We start from the raw sequence: 17,970 nt of genomic DNA on the forward strand, positions 1-17,970 counted from the left end.
ATGGTTCAGTAAGAGTGCTTTCTTCGAAGCCCAAAAAAGCTAAAATTGAACTCTGGTACCAACACGGTAGCAAAGAGGTGTGTGCACCCACATACCCACATAAATACATACCACACTCTCACAATCTAAATGTAATTTAAAAATTAAAAGATTACAAAGTTGATAGAATCATTTCCACATGTCGTATATAATAATGCTGTATTACTTGATACTATTAATGTGAGCAATGTACGGTGATGGAGCCCATTTGGGTTTCCTCGTGGCTTTACCCAGGTCAGCATAGAGGATGACTGGACCAAGGACCTGAGTGCAGGTATCTGAGATGGTCTGCACTTGGCTGTGCTGGGTGGAGGTCCTTTGCTCCACCCCTTGGCATTCCTTTAAATACCCTAGCACAGAGACAGTTGGGGCCCAATAGATTCAGATTCAGGCTCTCTCGAGGCTAGCCTGTATTTTCTGGTTCTCTCCCCTCTATCCCTCTAATATTTCCTGCTGCTACTACTCACGAGTACTCTGTGGAAATGTGCAGGTGAGGGATGGTCCCCCACAGTAAGGTAGCATCTTGCATAGGAATCTTTTTCTAAGTTCTAGAATATCACATGCAAGTGCTCAGTTTCTTCTAGCCTTTAAATTTTCAAAGATCTTGGCAAAAACCATCCCTTTCTTTTTTAAGATGCATTAATATCTTTTGATCTTAGTTTCTTAAGTGTTTCCTTTCCAAACTTTCTAAGAAACAGCAACTTCCAGGCTAATATGTACGAAAATAACTTAATTAGGATTATACAATTCCACTAGAGACAGTAAATTTACATTCTTGTGGGAGTGACTGTTCCCTTAACCTTTAATCCCGACTAGATCATTACACAGCAGCCTGGCCATCAGGCCATGTGTGGTATAAATGGGAAAAGATATGCAACTGAGCGTTATACAATGAACACCAAGGTAAGACATATGCATATGCTTTCAGACACCTCCTATGCAGTATTCTGCTGAATTTTTAGTGCTATACTTTCCCTGTGTAGAACAAATTCCCCTTGTCATGTATTTAAGAGAAAACTTCCCCTCTGTAGTGTCATTATTTGACCTCCACTTAACTAGTTATAATGCCTAATTCTTCCACTAAATAGTAAGGGACTTGGTCAAAGTAACCGAGTATTCATTTGTGGTGATACTTTATTTGTGCTGAAATGTGACATTTAATTTGTATGTTAATAAATAAAGTTGCCTGGAGATCAGAGGACAAAGTGAGCCATAAACATGGCAGGTGGTGGTAGCCCACGCCCATAATCCAATCACATGGCAAGCAGAGTCTCTGTGTGGTCAAGGACACAGTCAAACATGGTGACATAGACCTTTCTTTAATCCCAGTACCAACCAGAGACCTGGAGGTCTGTACAAACAGACAGTGACGAGGAAGTCATGTGGCTGGGTTTAGAGCCAATGAGAAGGCAGAACAGGAAGGCAATAAAAGCTCAATTTAGACAGAAGCTTGCTCTGTGGAAGCTACTGCATGGTGGTAAGCTAAGGCTAGTCGTGGCTATTGGCTCTGATCTCTTTGTCTATTACCTCTCTATTTGGCTTGGTGTTTATTTAATAAGACTGTTTAGAAATTTGTCTACATTCATTTTCTACAGATTCAAATGACATTTTCACTACTTCTCTTCTGTGACAACTCTAGTTTTGGTTCACAGATAATGACAATGAACTGTCATAAGGATGACTCAGCATAATGGAAGGCAACTCTTGACTTAGTTCTATCCAGGAGAAAAAAGGTTTGTGTAGTAGTCTAGGCATTTTTATGCCTAAGAAACTTGGGCAGCATGTTCAAGAGATGAGGTGAGCATAAGGTTCAAATTTTATTTATTTCTCTTACACTCTGTGGTGGTTTCAATGAAAATGGATTCCACAGGCTCAGGGAATGGCATTATTTGAAATTTTAGGACATGTGGCCTTATTGCAGTAGGTGTAGCCTTGTTGGAGGAAGTGTGTCACTGGGGGTAGGCTTTGAGGTTCCAAATGCTCAAGCCAGGCCCAGTGGCTCACTTTTTCTGCTGCCTGTCCAAATGTAAAACTCTCAACTCCTTCTCTAGCAAGCACCATGTCTGTCTGCATAAAAACATGCTTCCCACTAAGCTTCAGAGCACTAACCCTCTGAACTGATAAGCTAGCCCCAATTAAATGTTTTCCTTTTTAAGTATTGCCATGGTCATGGTTTCTCTTCATAGTATTAGAACCCTAAGACCTGCATACATGCTTTCTTAAACTTGTCAAATAACCCAAAGCTCTAGATGAGGAAAGGGAGGTAAAAAAATATAGAGGGCATCTCAGAGATAATTAAATTGGAAGGATGACTAAGGAATTTTCGAACACTTTGTGATTGTTAACCAATTTACAACTGAGTTAGTTTGATACTAGTTTTGACATGTTTTAGTTCTTCCTGTAAGAGGTTAACATTAGTGGCTTGTTCTTTGGTGTGATAACGTTAAAGTGATAGAATCTTTTATGAAATGGAGCATGGTGCTAAGTGGTTGGGTCTCTAAAAATATATTCTCAGAAAGGATTGATTATTTCTCATGGAACCCCAGTTAGTTCCCCCCAAATAATTGCTGTAACAGGGCAAGAGCACTCCTTCAAAATCCATTCTCTGCTCTTCTGCCTCACTGCAATTTGTCCCTCTAACTACACATTCCAATGATGGTGATGCCATTTTACTATGGAACCCCATCAGAATCCAGTGGAAGTCAAAGCCAATCCTGGCTCCTCAGAGATATGTGCTAAAGAAACTTTACTTAATCTCAGATATTTCCTTATATCTATGGAGAACAGATTAATAAGTTGATAGCATAACTAAAATCTCTTAATTAAATCTTACTGTTTTATGTTTACATTATATACTAACTTATGGTACTAACATTGTAGATACTATTATCCCTTTAGAAATGAGGCACAGAATAAAATAATTCTCCTCATGTTATAATTTAGGTTATAATGTAGTATTTAAATTCAAAGCATTTTATTCCTGATGCTACTACCTCCAGGACAGGTGGCATATGCTTGAGATCTCCACAGTAGAGACTGAGATAAAGGGCTATAACCTCAAGGAAAGCCTAGGTCCCACTGTAAGACCTTGTTTCAAATAAACAGAAAAAAAAAATAACAAAACCAAACACAATTATAATGTTTGTATTATTTAAGACTGAAACTTCCTATTACCATTGTAGGACATGAACACAAAATTAAGCTTATTAAAAAACTCCTAATTTTATTTATTCTATTCCTACTTGTATCTCCTTTATTTCCAAATCCAACTTCTAGGAGAGAACCCTAAGCCATCTTCAGCTGTACCATTAATCTATATAGAATTGTTATTTTCTACAGTCTCAATCTCTTTTTTTATGTGCGTTTTGCCTTTGCATTTTGAGACAGGCTTTATCTGTGTAGCTCTGGCTGTCCTGGAACTCAATTTGTAGACCAGTGTTCTCAAACACAGAGATCGACCTGCCTCTGTCTCAGGAGTGCTGGGATTAAAGGCCTGTGTCACCACCCAGCCTGTCTCAATCTCTTTTTCACTTTATTCCTTGGATTATCCTTCCTATGTTCAAGACCCTGGTTCTTCTTCAGTTTTTGTTATATTCATTTAGGAAAATCTCACCTTTGATTAAATTCACAACCCAAACCTGTATTCAAGGATAGCACTTAGGCAGAACACTCACTGCACTATTTTGAGAGGTACTATAAATTTTTAGAAGGAACTTACATGGAAAATATTGGTCACTGTGGGTTTTTCTTAAGAGTTGTGTCTTGCCATGTCCCTTTCAGGTTTGTCTCTTTAAGGTTTCTGTCTGCTGCGATGTAGCAATTCCTTCTAAATGGCCCTCAATCATGTTATATTGTCTTACCATAGCTCCAGAAATAATGGGAGTCAGAAACTACAGACTAAACCCTGAAACTTTAAGATAAAATAAATCTTTCCTTCTTTAAGAATGATATTCTCAGGCATTTGCCATGTAAACATCAAAAATTTAACATAATTAATGCCAATAAAAATGTAATATGGCTTACCAAACTAAAACTATCTAGGCTGAAAATTTGTCTTTCACAGCATTAGTATTAATGAGCTACTTGTGTTCCTCTTAAAACTATCTACTTATATGCAAGATCTATAATTCAGAAACAGTCCTTTCCTTTCTACAATGTTTCTTCCTTTAATCAGCCCCATTACCAAACCAATTTCCTTGCCAATCTTAAAAGCAAAAAAAAAAAAAAAAACAAAAAAAAAAAACAAACAAAAAAAAACTTGTTAACACATGTCCCATTAAAAACCTATTTCCCTTGTCCACTTAAAAGACAGCTTTTGCCAGGCGGTAGTGGCACACACCTTTAAGCCCAGCACTCGGGAGGCAGAGGCAGAGGCAGGCGGATCTCTGTAAATTAGAGGCCAGCCTGGTCTACAAAGTGAGTTCCAGGAAAGGTGCAAAGCTACACAGAGAAATCCTGTCTCAAAAAACAACAACAACAACAAAAAAGGCAGCTTTTAAGAGTTATCTTCTGAGTGAATTATATAATAATAATGTAATATACTATTTATGCACATATAACTTCAAAACAAAACAATTTTTTGATAATTGACCATACAAAGAGTATACTTATTTACCTGAGAGAGAACTGTTTTCAATTTTTATTAAAATCTTCTTGCCCATTTTACTGAATACCATCTCTCTTTTTATCCAGCTAACCAGTTCACTCTGATCCAGGTCATGTGTACAGCTAAACCTTAATCTTCTTTAGTGACTCATTGAAGAACTCCTGTATTTGTCTACTGTCTGCATCAGATCTCAAGATTTTCCTTATTGTTCTCTATTAAAGGTGCTTTAACTACTTGACCAGCTAAACATTATCCGCATGTCCTAGGGTTCACCTCTCTCTATTTCTAATTCCTATTGAATTATTTTATTCTGCCCATTCTACAATGCCATAAATACAAGGGAAGAAGCTATCATTCTCAAGGGCATATCGGTGACAGCACCAGCTGTAGCAGGAATCTTAAATGGAGCCAGGTATTGGGGTGAACGCTGGAAGATCAGAGAAGCAGAACAAGCCACAGCTTCCTCACCTCGCCAATTCCTCAGCTGATCCTGTTTCCTCAGACTGGAAGCTTCTGAGACCTCATCCAAAAATGGATCTCAGCTGAACTGCTGTTCAAAGCCTGAAAGCTTAACCAGTTAGTTCCTGGTTTTCACACCTTATATAACTTTCTGCTATCACTTCCTGGGATTAAAGGCATGAGTCACCATGTTTCCAGTGTGGCTTTAAACTCAGAGATCCAGACGGATTTCTGCCTCTGGAATGCTAGGATTAAAGGCGTGTGTGCCACCATTCTCTGGCCTCTATATCTAGTGGCTGTTCTGTTCTCTGACCCCAAATAAGTTTATTAGGGTGCACAATATTTTGGGGAACACAATACCACCACAACCAGCCTTTGGGGAGCCGCTCTAAAGTAAAGGTATATTCTATATAAAAATAAAGATAAAGATATATTCACCGGTGACAAATAAGAACTTTTGTAAAAATCTAATTCTTCTACCAAAAATACATTTTACTAAGGGAACAAAATAATTTATAAGAAACATGTTTACCTTTGAGCAATGGTTCTACAGAAATTAAGTTTACAGATATAAAATTCAAATTAGAGGTTAGAAATGGTCACAAATATTAACAGATAAATCTACCATTATCAGGAGAGGGGGCGGTGATAGTCTCAATAAAAATTGAAACTCTTCTTAAAACAATTGCCTAGCCGGGCGGTGGTGGCGCACGCCTTTAATCCCAGCACTCGGGAGGCAGAGCCAGGCGGATCTCTGTGAGTTCGAGGCCAGCCTGGGCTACCAAGTGAGATCCAGGAAAGGCGCAAAGCTACACAAGAGAAACCCTGTCTCGGAAAACCAAAAAAAAAAAAAAAAAAAACAATTGCCTAAATAATACTTGTAAAAATATGTGTATATAGGTAAGAATGGAAAATAAAAGTATTAAGAATCATAAAGGAAAATGTATAGTTAGTACTAAAAAATTAATAGTTCATATTCATTGCTAAGTAACAATTCCTTAGATATATAAAAAAGTAATAAAAAAAATTATAGACACTGCTGAGAAGAAAATAATTTATTATATATGCAATAAACTATTATAAAATATCTCCAAATACTAATGTGAAGATATGAGACTTTTGAATGCTTTCAAAGTTGTTACGCACAGTTCCAAGGTCCAGATTGCCAATTTCTTCTCTCATAGTTCCACAGTACTTGAAAGACAGAGAATTCAGAAGGAACCTAAAACACCACAAAAGCCCATTAAAAATAATAATAATTCAATTCATTAACTTTAAAAAGCCCAAATACTTATATGTAGAAAATTAGTGAATCATGTCAGCACAACAAAATATATATTAATGACTGCTACTTATAATATTATAATACTTAAATCTAAACTAATTCAATTGTGTATATCAAGAGAATATAATCTCAATTTTGGTAAGTTTCTAATATTAGGGTGACAAATAAGAGAATTTTGAGTAGTTTTATAGCACTTATATTAGCACCATTTCCAACAAAATGTTGAGGATTTTTATTTTACTACTAAAAAAATATTGTATGACTAAGGTGGTATGCAATGGCCAATCACTTTAACAAAGTACCATCTAAACTTGTCAGTGGTCCTTTCTATTACTAAAGGAACCTTTCAAATTATACTGGATGTAATTTCAAGTGACTTTGATTTATAGTTCTAAGATAAGAGTCTAAAAATATTGTTACATAGAAACTCTTCCTTGGTAGTTCTCTCTATATTAATAATATACTAGAATCAAACTCTAAGTCAGAAAATGGGTAATACATTATTACCTAATTTAGAGTTATCAGGATTTAAATGTGCAGGAAAATTTGACACTAACTGTTCTGAGAGATTCTAGTCATCATACAGCCTGGAATAACTTCTTATTTCTAGAAGATAATTTACTAAGCTATCTGAAGTATAACATGTCTTATCTATTATTCTTTTCAAGTTTATATATGTATATCAAAATTTATATATATATATATACACATATATATTTAAATCTAGTTTTTTAATTTTTCATTTGTGTTTTGAAAAGACCAAGAGTAAGGGAAATCCTACCACTTCTCAAAGGCATTTCATTTAGACTGTTTATGTGGTATCTGTTACTCTACTTTGAGATATTTATGGAATTTTGTTAGTTTCAATGTAGTTATTAATAAAGGGAAAAAAGATCCTTTCTCAGACAAATTTTAGAACATGTTATATAGAACAACTCTGCTGGATAGCCTTGTCAACTTGACACAACAACAAATAACCTGGGGAAACAGTCCTAATAAACCATCGTCTAGACTATGCTGGTCTGAGAGCATAAGATGGTCTTGAATGTTAAATGATGCAAGATCCAGCCAATTTTGCGTAGCACCATTCCTTAGGAAAGGGACCCCGAACAGTGTAAGAGAGCAAAAAGCTAGCTCAGACTAATCAAGTGAGGATCTATATGTTTATTCTCTCTCTGCTCGACTGTAGATATGAGTTTTTAAACTCATGCCTCGCCTTCCCCACAACAATGAACAGTAACTTGGAAGTATAAGACAAATAAACCCCTTCTACCCTAAGTTGCTTTTGGTCAGGGTATTTGTCACAGCAACAAAAATGAAACTAGAACGATACCTCAATGGGATATATCATGAAACAGAAAGTCAATAGAGAAGAAATACTACCATACTCTGCAGTAAAACATATGTATACACTAAGTGACCTGATTCACTAACTTTCCCTGAAAAAAACTCCTTGATTATATGACAACATAGAAAGTTAAACAGTGAATCTAGAATACAGGTAAAATATTTGTTCAGGCTACAAAACTAACTTGAGAACCATTTCATTTGAATGAAGTATAAAAAGTATTGCTTAATCTGGATAAATGATAGAAGGAAGACAAAGCATTTCTAGAAAACAAAATGAAACAAAACCACTGCCCCAAAAAGGATACAACAAGAAAGGATACACTTGTATGACAGTATTACAGCAGTATTTACGCAGGAATGCTTCTAAAGAAGAACAGCAGAATGTAGTTTATTTTTTTTTTCTACTTGGTAGCAAATAGATTTATAAACGATTTACTAAAACACAGATTGAAATTCTTCATTTTTTCTGTACAGTACTTATGAGACATCTGATTGTCTTGAAAGAAAACTTAAATACTCCAAGAAACTCAGAGATTCAACAATAAACAAATCTTTCTATTTTTATAGTGTTTTCCCCCAGTTAAAAAGCAATTTTGACCAGTTATTTTCATGTTCTTCCAGGTCCAAGGGGTAGAAAAACTAAAAGTAAAATATCTCTAACTCACATCCCAAAAAAATCAAAAAAGAAGTATTCCACTCATTTCCCAAAATAACAACTTAATTTAAAATCTATAGCTCTACCACTTGAAATCATTTACTTACTTACATAGGTAGTCAATGTGTTCCAAATAAATTATGCCTCATAATCGTGTTTGTAAAGAATGTTAATCATTCTAAATACACAGCATGGGAGAACTGTAGTAACTGTTTCCTTCAGTTTTCAGTGCCGTCCCTGACCAAACACCTCACTGTCACCTAGGAACTCAATGACTGTGCAATTGGTCTGGTGTCAGTAAGAATACCCAACTAGTCCTGGCTTCCATGATATTGCAATTTTAGTACTGCAATTACTACATGCTGAGAAATTCCTTAATTACAGGATAAATGGGACTACCTGTCACCAACCTCAGAACAACTGACACAGAAGCTCTTGGAGGGAAGGACCAGCAACCTCTTTTTATCAAGCTCTCCAAGTGAGTACAACATAGGTTAGAAATTAAAAACATTATCATGCAGGGACATATACAAAATAACAAGCAATACATACCCTTTACAAAATTCTCTAAAATTGTTACATACAAACTGACTTCATTCTAATTATAATTTTGAAGTTAATGAGAATGAACTATATACACCACAATTTTCTTAAAAACTCATAAAATACATCTAAATTAGTAACCCATAAGATTTTATGCTTCCTTACTTTTACTCCAAGAAACTGTTGTATCTTTTACTGTTTTCTCCATACTTACCTTTATCCATTGCTATCACTTTCGTTTTCCTTCTTTAGAGTCTTGTTTTGGTCTAGCAGATCGAGCAAACTGCTAATGCATTAAAATTAAGGCTTCCATCGAGAACACAAGTGATTTTTTTAGTCATCAAAATCAAATACATAAAAATATATACTATACAGTTCTAATATCTAATATAGAAAATAGCACTAAAATTATTTTCCTAATTCTTTATAACTGTCACTTTTTTTTATCTGTACCCTCACTAATTCTAATTTAAAACTTGAATTTACGGTAAGACAGTTATGCAATGATATATTTTGGACATTGGAATACCAAAGCAGAAATGTGAATTATAATAAAACTACAGTGGAATCCATTCCAATTACCCCAAGTATATTTCTAGATAGTATGTCTTGACGTTAACATGAGGCAATAATTCAGAGCTGAATAAATGTATAAACTTGGCTGAACTTTCCTTACATTGCAAAAGTTATATTATTTTCCAATAAGGATTAAGAAAATTTGTCATCTGATCTAAGGCACGTTGAACTGTTAAGTAAAAATGCAACCTTAAATAACAATTGTTGATATTATTATAAATGATAACTTGAAATTAATTATTTATACTCCACTGTTAAAATCCCCAAGAATTTAGAATGGATTGGTTTAAAGGATACAACCACCATGGGTTTTCCAAAAAGAACATAGCCATTAGCTTCTTTTAAGGCTTTAGCTGCTGCTTTTTCATTTGGAAGTCCAACAAAAGCTTGTCCTTTCATGCGTCCTTCTTTCATCAAGCGGATATCAAACCTAGACGTAGTAAAAAAAAAAAAAAAAAAGTAATTATGACTTAAAGCATATCAATTTTAAAACCATGGGTCAAAGGTTTTAACAATCCACAACTTGGCCATTTCAATGTAACAACAGAACTATTAGATAAGTATTAAAACTAGATATTCTAAAATTCTATTTTGTATTATTCTTAACAAGCAACAATTATATTATGCTCATAAATTAAAAATTATATCACTAGTGAAGATAAAAACGAACTCTTAATTTGTTGTTGTACTATGATCCAGGGTTCTAATAGAGTTATATTATCAACAAAGCAAGCTCAAATTTTTTATTTAATCTTTTTTATCACACAACTTGCAATGAGTTCAATATTATATACTCAAGTGATTTACGTGTAAACCAGGTAATTGGTTTATATTGTTGAATTTACATTATTATAAGCATTTAGAGACCAAAGCGGTAGATACTTATCAGATACTCAAAGCTATCATTTTATTAATGGTACGTGGACACAGAATGACTCTTCCAAGCATAGGGATAAAGTCACATATTATTCCTAGTATACTCTCCCAGTATCTTATTATACAGTACAATCATATATAAACATTTTCGAGAAATAACTGTTTTTAAAAGCTATTTATAAAAATGAGATTGCAATTTACAATGAAAACATGATCTAATATTATAAACCCCAAAAACATAAAACAAAAAGCTGGGCATGGTGATATATGCTTATAACTGCAGAAGTAGGGAGGTAGAAACAGATGGCCCCTGATTTACTGGCCAGCCAGACAAGCCATCTTCACAACTTGGTGAGTATTAGGCCAATATAAACTGTGATGTAATTCTGAATTATTTTATTAAATAAGAAACACATAGCCAAATGCAGGGTTAAAAGCCCAAGAGGTCAGAGCAGCAGCCAAGAGCTAAGACCAAAACCACCTTCTTACCCCTCTGTCGCTGTCATCTTTCCCATCAGGAAGAGACCTACTTCCTGTGTGTCTGTCTTTTTATTGACTTTCTGTTCTGCCTTCTCATTGGTTGTAAACCCAACCACATGACCTCCTCGTCACTGCCTGTCTATACAGACATCCAGGTCTCTATGGTTGGTACTGAAATTAAAGGTGTGTGTCTGTGCATGCTGGTGGTGTCCTTGAACACACGGAGATCTGCCTATCATGTGATTGGGATTAAGGGCGTGTGCTACCACTGCCAGACTTCTGCTAAATGGCTTCTTATTAGCTCTGACCCCCAGGCACTTTTATTTATTAACATACAAATAAAGTCACATTTCAGCACAAATAAAGTATCACCATAATAAACACTTGTCTCAAGCATACAAACAAACGTTAAAAAAGGAGGATGTGTGCTGAACACATACAGGCACATACACACACAAACAGGTGTAACTACCCATCTATGCATGTTTGTGAACACACATGTAAACATAAGTGAAAATGCAATGCAATTATTTTTTTTGCAGTGAAATTTTTTTAAACATCATTACTTGTCTCAGAGGAAACAATCATTTAGGGATCTACAGCTTTTTCTAAATTGATATTTTCTTTCAACTCAAATTGTAATTATAGGCAAGATAATAACAAAAATAATCTTTACAATATACATCTTGTATGTACTTGTACATATGAACATAAAATATATCCAAAAGACACACAGGTAGGTAAGATTTGGTTTCACTTAGAAATTAAATAGCTAATGTTATTTTAGAAATGCAAATTTATAAGCTCTGACCCAACTAAAAAACCTATCTTTGGAGATGGGCCAACAAAACCAATGAACCAAGCTCTCCAGGTAGATATTAGGCAATGCAAAAAGAAAAAAAGAAAAAAAAAGTTGAGTAGCAATGCTTTAGTGTCAAAGGGCTTTGGACAAAATATATTAGAAGACTTGTATGTATAAATAAGGATTTAGCAGAATATTAACAATAAGAATTTCTTTACATTTAGTTTATCAGCTTTCATACTAGGAAAAACTGAACAGTTATAACAAATATCTGATTTAAAATATTAAAAATTTTATTTGCTCATTAATATAGAAATTCATCTATTCCTGTTCTATACTTCTAAAAAGACATTTATGTAAGAGAACAAATGATTCATCATGTGGGTTTAACCGCCCCCAAAAAAAAAAACAAAAACAAAAAAACAAGCATAACATAGTGAATTTGTAATAGCTAACACATTAATTTGAGATTATGTCTGCCACTTACATTATCCGCTGTGTTTCTGAAGAAAAGTCAACATATCTTCCAAAGATAAATTTGAGGTCCTAGAATTTGAAAGTAATAATAAAAAAAGGTAAGACAAATAATAACAGACAAATAAGAAAAACAGGGGGGAAAGTACAATAACAAAATCAAATTGCAAGTTTCACCTTACCTTTTCTTGAACATGTCTAGCTAAATTCTTTACATAAATTCGGCAGTTTGGTTCACCAGGTTCATAACTTCTGAAAACTGAAAGGTTTTCCATTTCTTTTTGAGAACAAAGCAAAATAAAGATATAAAATTAAAATACAATCAGCAATTTTTTAGATAAAATAACATTCAATTTTAACTGCTAAAAAGGCAAAAATAAGCTTCATGAAAATGTTAACAGATAATAGTAACATTATATAAATAGATATGAAATTATTCATTAAAATCTAAAATGAATTATATAAAAAAATTGAACTTTTGTTTAAAATTTCTCAATTATATAAAATTAAAATTTGTCCCCAAGAGGAGTCACTTTATTAAAAATCCTAAATATGTGATGACAACCACTTATATTACTATTCTGCTTAAAATGAACTTCCCAAATCACTAGTCACTGTCATATTCAAACATAAGAATAATGCATTCAAAATTAATAGCCAGAAATATCAGACAAAAGTCTTCAAAGCCCTAACAGTTCCTCATATTCACTGCCATTTATCTGCTTTGGGAAACTAGATTTTATGTTCAAATATATTAATTGGAGGATGATTCCTTATTATTGTGGAGAAAGGTATTTATAACAACAATGGCAAATCATTTAATTAAAAAATAAATAAAAAATCATTTAGTAGTGTGGTGGTTTAAATGTGAATGGGGCCTTTAGGCACCTATGTTTAAATACTTGGTCCCCAGTTGGTAGAACTGTTTGGAAGGATTAGGAGGTGTGGCCTTGGAGGAGGACATGTATCAGTGGGAGCAAGCTTTGAGATTTCTAAAGACTTGCACCATTCCTGGTATGCTCACTCTTCCTCCAGCTTGTGATCAAGACATGAGCATTCAGTTGCTCCTACCATGTCTTTGTTCTGCCATCATGGACTCTAAAACATGAACCCAACTACACGCTTCTCTTTAAGTTGCCTTGGTCCTGGTATTTTTGTCATATAGAAAATTATTAAAATATATGAAAAAAATTTAAAGTAAAGAATATTGGAATATTAAATTCTAAATTCAGATTTCTAATCACCATTTTTAATAATCACCTTGTATCGACTTTAGATAGTGTATGATAATGATTTGTCAGCTATTTTATATACAGTATATGTAACTTCAGACTTGTGACACATATTGAGTACCCAAATATTTACTGTAAGCAATGTATGATAAGGAACTTCCCCAGTACTAGGTGAGTCTTTAAAAGAAGAAATGTCAACAAACTAATTATAGAGAGACACTAAAGTGCCCATCTTAATGTAAATGACCCATAGAGTTTTCTAATTTCAGTAAGACATGAAAAATAGAAGTAGAACACTAAATATAAGATGGATTATGAGGTGGTTTATGTGATTATATTACCTTCTCTAGAAATTCGACCCTTTTCCAACTCCCTTCGAGAAATACATTGTGAGGGCATTTCATCAGAATCATCTTTAATCTCTTCTGTGATGCTCAAATTAGGTTTGGGGAAAATTTTTCCAAATCCTGTATTTGAATCATCAAGTCCAGTATCTGGTAAATCTAAGAGTTCAACATTAGCATCAGTCATTAAATAAATAAATGAATGAATGAAACAAACCAAAAAAAAATCATGTTTGAAAACATAATTTAGGTTTCTTTTCCTGTACAATTTACAAAAGTATCATTTGGCAATTTTTAGTGTTTCTCAGTATCTCAGGACAGAAGCAGGCTAATCTTTTCTGTAAAGTCCAAAGAATAGTGGTTTAGGGTTTTGTGGGCGAGGACAAGAATTTGGTTTTGACTATTCGGTTCTGTTATTGTAGCATGAAGGCAGCCATAGACAATAGTTAAAGAGTCAAAGGCTTGCGTTGTAGTGTTAGTTAGGGGGCAAAGAGAAAAGACAATGAATTAAGCTTTAGTATACTCAGTTTGATGTACCAAATGGAAATGTGATGAAAATGTTCAATGTTAGATAAGAGTATGTATATTGGTATGTAACAATTGATTGTTTAACCTCTCCCTCCAAAACAGTAATAACTACACGTTAAAATAAATGTGTAATTAGTTAAATTATAAAATTAATAGTATTCTAACCAAATACAGTGACTCATGATAACATACAACAGTTATAAGATACATAATACAACATCAGAATATTGTTAAACAATCTTACTGCTTTCAACATAAATTAGAAGATTTGTGTCAACATGTTAGGCTGAAAGGAACAAAACAAAAGAGTTGTTCCATTTGGGGATACAAAAACATTCCATTAACCCCTTCCCCACCACTTCAGGAAAAGTAAGTAATAATGTTCATCCTTCATGGACAACTATTTCATACTTAAAAAATTATTTAACTAAGTATTTTTCAAATTAACATTTTACTTTAGATAGCAACATACTAAATTTTAAAAATATGAATTTTTGCATTAGCAGTAACTGACTAGAACTGACAAAAAATGTTGGATGATGAATAGGGTTAAGTACTACTAGAATTCTTCCAAATAAAAGCAAACATTGGAAACTCAAAAGTTAGCTGGGGAAATGAAACAAAACATGTTACATATAAAAGTCTTAGTATAGGAAATATATTACACAAATAGAATATCTGTAGTCTAAAAACATAAAACAGTGAAAAGACCTCATGTTTCTACTATCCAACAATTACAGCTTTGACACTAATACAGAATGGGATAATGGACTGCCTTTCATAAACATATAGAATGTTTTATTCGAGCATAAAATTGTATCCCATAAATGTGTTTAATTTTTATTTATCAATTATACTAAAAGAATATTAATGAAAGGTGACTAGCTGTTAAATGAGAAACAATGAAAAATAGAAACATTAAAAATAAAGCTAATTCAGGCTGCAGAGATGGCTAAGCAGTTAAGAGCACTGGCTGCTCTTCCAGACGTTCTGAGTTCAATTCCCAGCAATCACATGGTAGCTCACAACGATCCATAATGAGATCTGGTGCCCTCTTCTGGCCTACAAACATTCATGCAAGCAGAACACTGTATACATAATAAATAAATAAATCTAAAAAAATAAAATAAAGCTAACTCAAAAGGCAATACATTGTTACTTACTATGCACAAAAAAAGGAAAAAGAAATGGAACAAGAAATTAAAAGTTCACTCACTACATATACAGTCCTTACTAGAATTCTTTATTATAAAAAGTAATCAAACATGCAACAAGAAATATACTCTAGTATTTACTCAACAAATACTCAAAAAGAATGAGGCTGGAATTACAAGCTTGCTCAGTTTAAGAAGTACTAGTGACTAACCCAGAGCTCTATGCGTGCTCTCTACCAACTGAGCTACAACCTCAGTCTGTAACTGTATACTTCAAGTAAAGCAGACAAACACTACTATAAAATTTGATTTTTAACATAAAAATGGTTGTCAAGGGTATGAAATAAATAACTAAAGTTTTCTTACCAGAATTTTTTTCCTCATTGTTCTGTTCCTTCTCCAAATCATTCTTAAATGCTGCTGGCATGTTGGTAGATATATTGAATTCAATTTTTTTATTGCCAACAGGTTGTGGTTGGTCAAATACATCTGATGGTAACAGCACAGGATGCAAACTGGTATTTATAAACAATCATAAGATTATTATTTAAAATAAAATTCTAAGAACATTATTTCAGATTTTCTTTAAATTTAAAAAGCTCATGACAATAAAACATTCTATACATTTTTTCACTACACAAACTGACTAGATTTAGTACTCCAATAAAGCTTACCAGAATATAATGGTAATATTAAACACCTAATTTATAAATGAGGGAACTGAGGTTAAAACAAAGTTTAATAAATAAATAAAGAAGTTGGGACTTATCTATTCATTTTAAACAGCAGATTTACCAGGGGCAGGGAGGTACACACTTGTTCAGTCAGTATAAAATAACTTTTGTTTGTTATTTATTTTTTATGTGTGGTGAGGAACACTTTTAGGTCAGAGGACAAACTGTAGTAGACAGCTCTTTCCTTCTACCATGTGGATATTTAGGATCAAACTCTAGTCATCACCATTGGCCACAAGAACCTTTACCCATAAAAGCACCTTGCCAGACCATTTAACACAGGAGTAAGCTTGGTAGACGTATCAGAGAATTACTTTGAACTTCTAAGCATTCAGTGTCCCTCTCCCAAGTGCTAGGATTACAGATATATATATATGTATATATATATATATATATATATATATATATATATATATATATATATATACCTCATCTGGCAGTATTTTTAATACAGTATATATTGTATACTAGGTAATCAGTGCTGTGGTATGCAACAGTCACTAGCTACATGTAGATAGTGAATTTCTATAAAGAAAAATGTCTAACTACTCAACATTTTTATACAGATTGTATGATGAAATAATATTTTGAGTATAATGGATTAAGTAATTATAACTAGCCTTGATTTGCTCATTTTTACTGTGTAGTAAGGCTACTAGAAAATGTAGCTTACATTGTTTTTGCTGTTTAGCATTATTAAGAGTTAAAAGCATGAGACTGCCATGTCAACACAAAAAGAGGTTAAGGTGTCATAATTTACACATAAGATTATTTCTATTAAAATGTAACTTGCAGAAGAGTTAAATGAACTTAAAATTGCAATCACTAGTAAGAAGTAGTAAATATGCCTAATAAGAGAAGATACGAATGTGAAATGAATACTGAATATTATTAAATGCTGGTAAACAAATAGAATTATGAAAACTTTATAAGTTTGGCAAATAGAAACCCAGTAATCAAGTAAGAAAACTAACTGCCAGACTGAAGAATAATGAGTTAAGTGAATAATCAAAGCACATACAAACAACCCTCATTTCATAAGTATACATAAAACTACCTCTGTGAAGTTGACGAAGGTATATTCAACATATCCTTTATTTTTCGCTTTTTTCTCACTTGGCGTGGCTTTGTGGCTTTGGGTCTTTTGGGCTGAAGATTTGCTAGTTCCATTAGTTTGTTCATTCTGTTAAGAAAAGGGAAGGTAAACAAGAGTTGATATTCTAGAATATGGTTTATATCTCTAATACGAATATATTTAAAACTAATTAGGATAACTTTAAAGCCACCAATAGGCATAATCAATATGAACAAAATTCACATTCTAAATTGACCTGTACCATTTAAATATTTTTAATAAAACCATGCATTTAAAAAATTTACACGAAGTGACTATAGAGTCTGTCTAGTGTTTCATCATTGATTTTGGTGTATCCTTACAAAACAATGTAATAAAAATCCAGGACATTTTCCCTTTCTATTTTTAAGCATTCTGTCTTATTAACCTGTTTTTCTATGGAATATGAATGATGAGTCCCAATGGTATTCCATAAATTTCTTGTGCATGACTAGATGCCTAGAAATTCCTTATTCTGATCATTATTTCTCTTATTAACTCATTAGTATCACCATATTTATTAATTTCTCCATCACATTTAGTTGAAGAAAAAAGTTTCCAAATACTAAAGTTGCTTATAAGTAACAAGTAGAAACTGACAACTGTTATCTCATATATAACTTTCTTCCATTATGACTGGTCAGTTAATGTTTAGAATGGATCCTATTTGGATAGTTTGGTATCTGTCACAAAGAAGCAATTAAAAACAACTCAGTACA

General features: G+C 33.3%; 2 protein-coding genes across 3 annotated transcripts in view; both read right to left on the reverse strand.

Annotated features, from left to right (window-relative positions):
* Positions 1–6,373, reverse strand: part of LOC102904345 (alpha-amylase 1) — a 51,963-nt gene extending 45,590 nt beyond the window's left edge. Inside the window, exon 1 of the mRNA XM_076574857.1 lies at positions 6,251–6,373. The gene's annotated coding sequence lies outside the window, so the exon portion shown is untranslated. The remainder of the gene's footprint in view (positions 1–6,250) is intronic.
* Rnpc3 (RNA binding region (RNP1, RRM) containing 3) overlaps positions 6,251–17,970 on the reverse strand; it is a 28,434-nt gene continuing 16,714 nt past the window's right edge. The window contains exons 8-15 of one of the 2 annotated variants that reach the window (XM_042279765.2): positions 17,195–17,320; positions 15,770–15,918; positions 13,719–13,880; positions 12,328–12,422; positions 12,159–12,217; positions 9,811–9,943; positions 9,152–9,223; positions 6,251–6,326 (exon numbers count right to left, since the gene is read on the reverse strand). In XM_042279765.2, the coding sequence (XP_042135699.1) occupies positions 9,167–9,223; positions 9,811–9,943; positions 12,159–12,217; positions 12,328–12,422; positions 13,719–13,880; positions 15,770–15,918; positions 17,195–17,320 (781 nt within the window). In that variant the 3' untranslated portion in view covers positions 6,251–6,326; positions 9,152–9,166. Of the gene's footprint in view, positions 6,327–7,141; positions 8,103–9,151; positions 9,224–9,810; positions 9,944–12,158; positions 12,218–12,327; positions 12,423–13,718; positions 13,881–15,769; positions 15,919–17,194; positions 17,321–17,970 lie in introns of those variants that run through there. The other variant, XM_042279766.2, reaches the window with a different exon arrangement.

The sequence above is a fragment of the Peromyscus maniculatus genome, chromosome 6 (genome assembly GCF_049852395.1).
Source record: "Peromyscus maniculatus bairdii isolate BWxNUB_F1_BW_parent chromosome 6, HU_Pman_BW_mat_3.1, whole genome shotgun sequence".
NCBI lineage: Eukaryota > Metazoa > Chordata > Mammalia > Rodentia > Cricetidae > Peromyscus > Peromyscus maniculatus.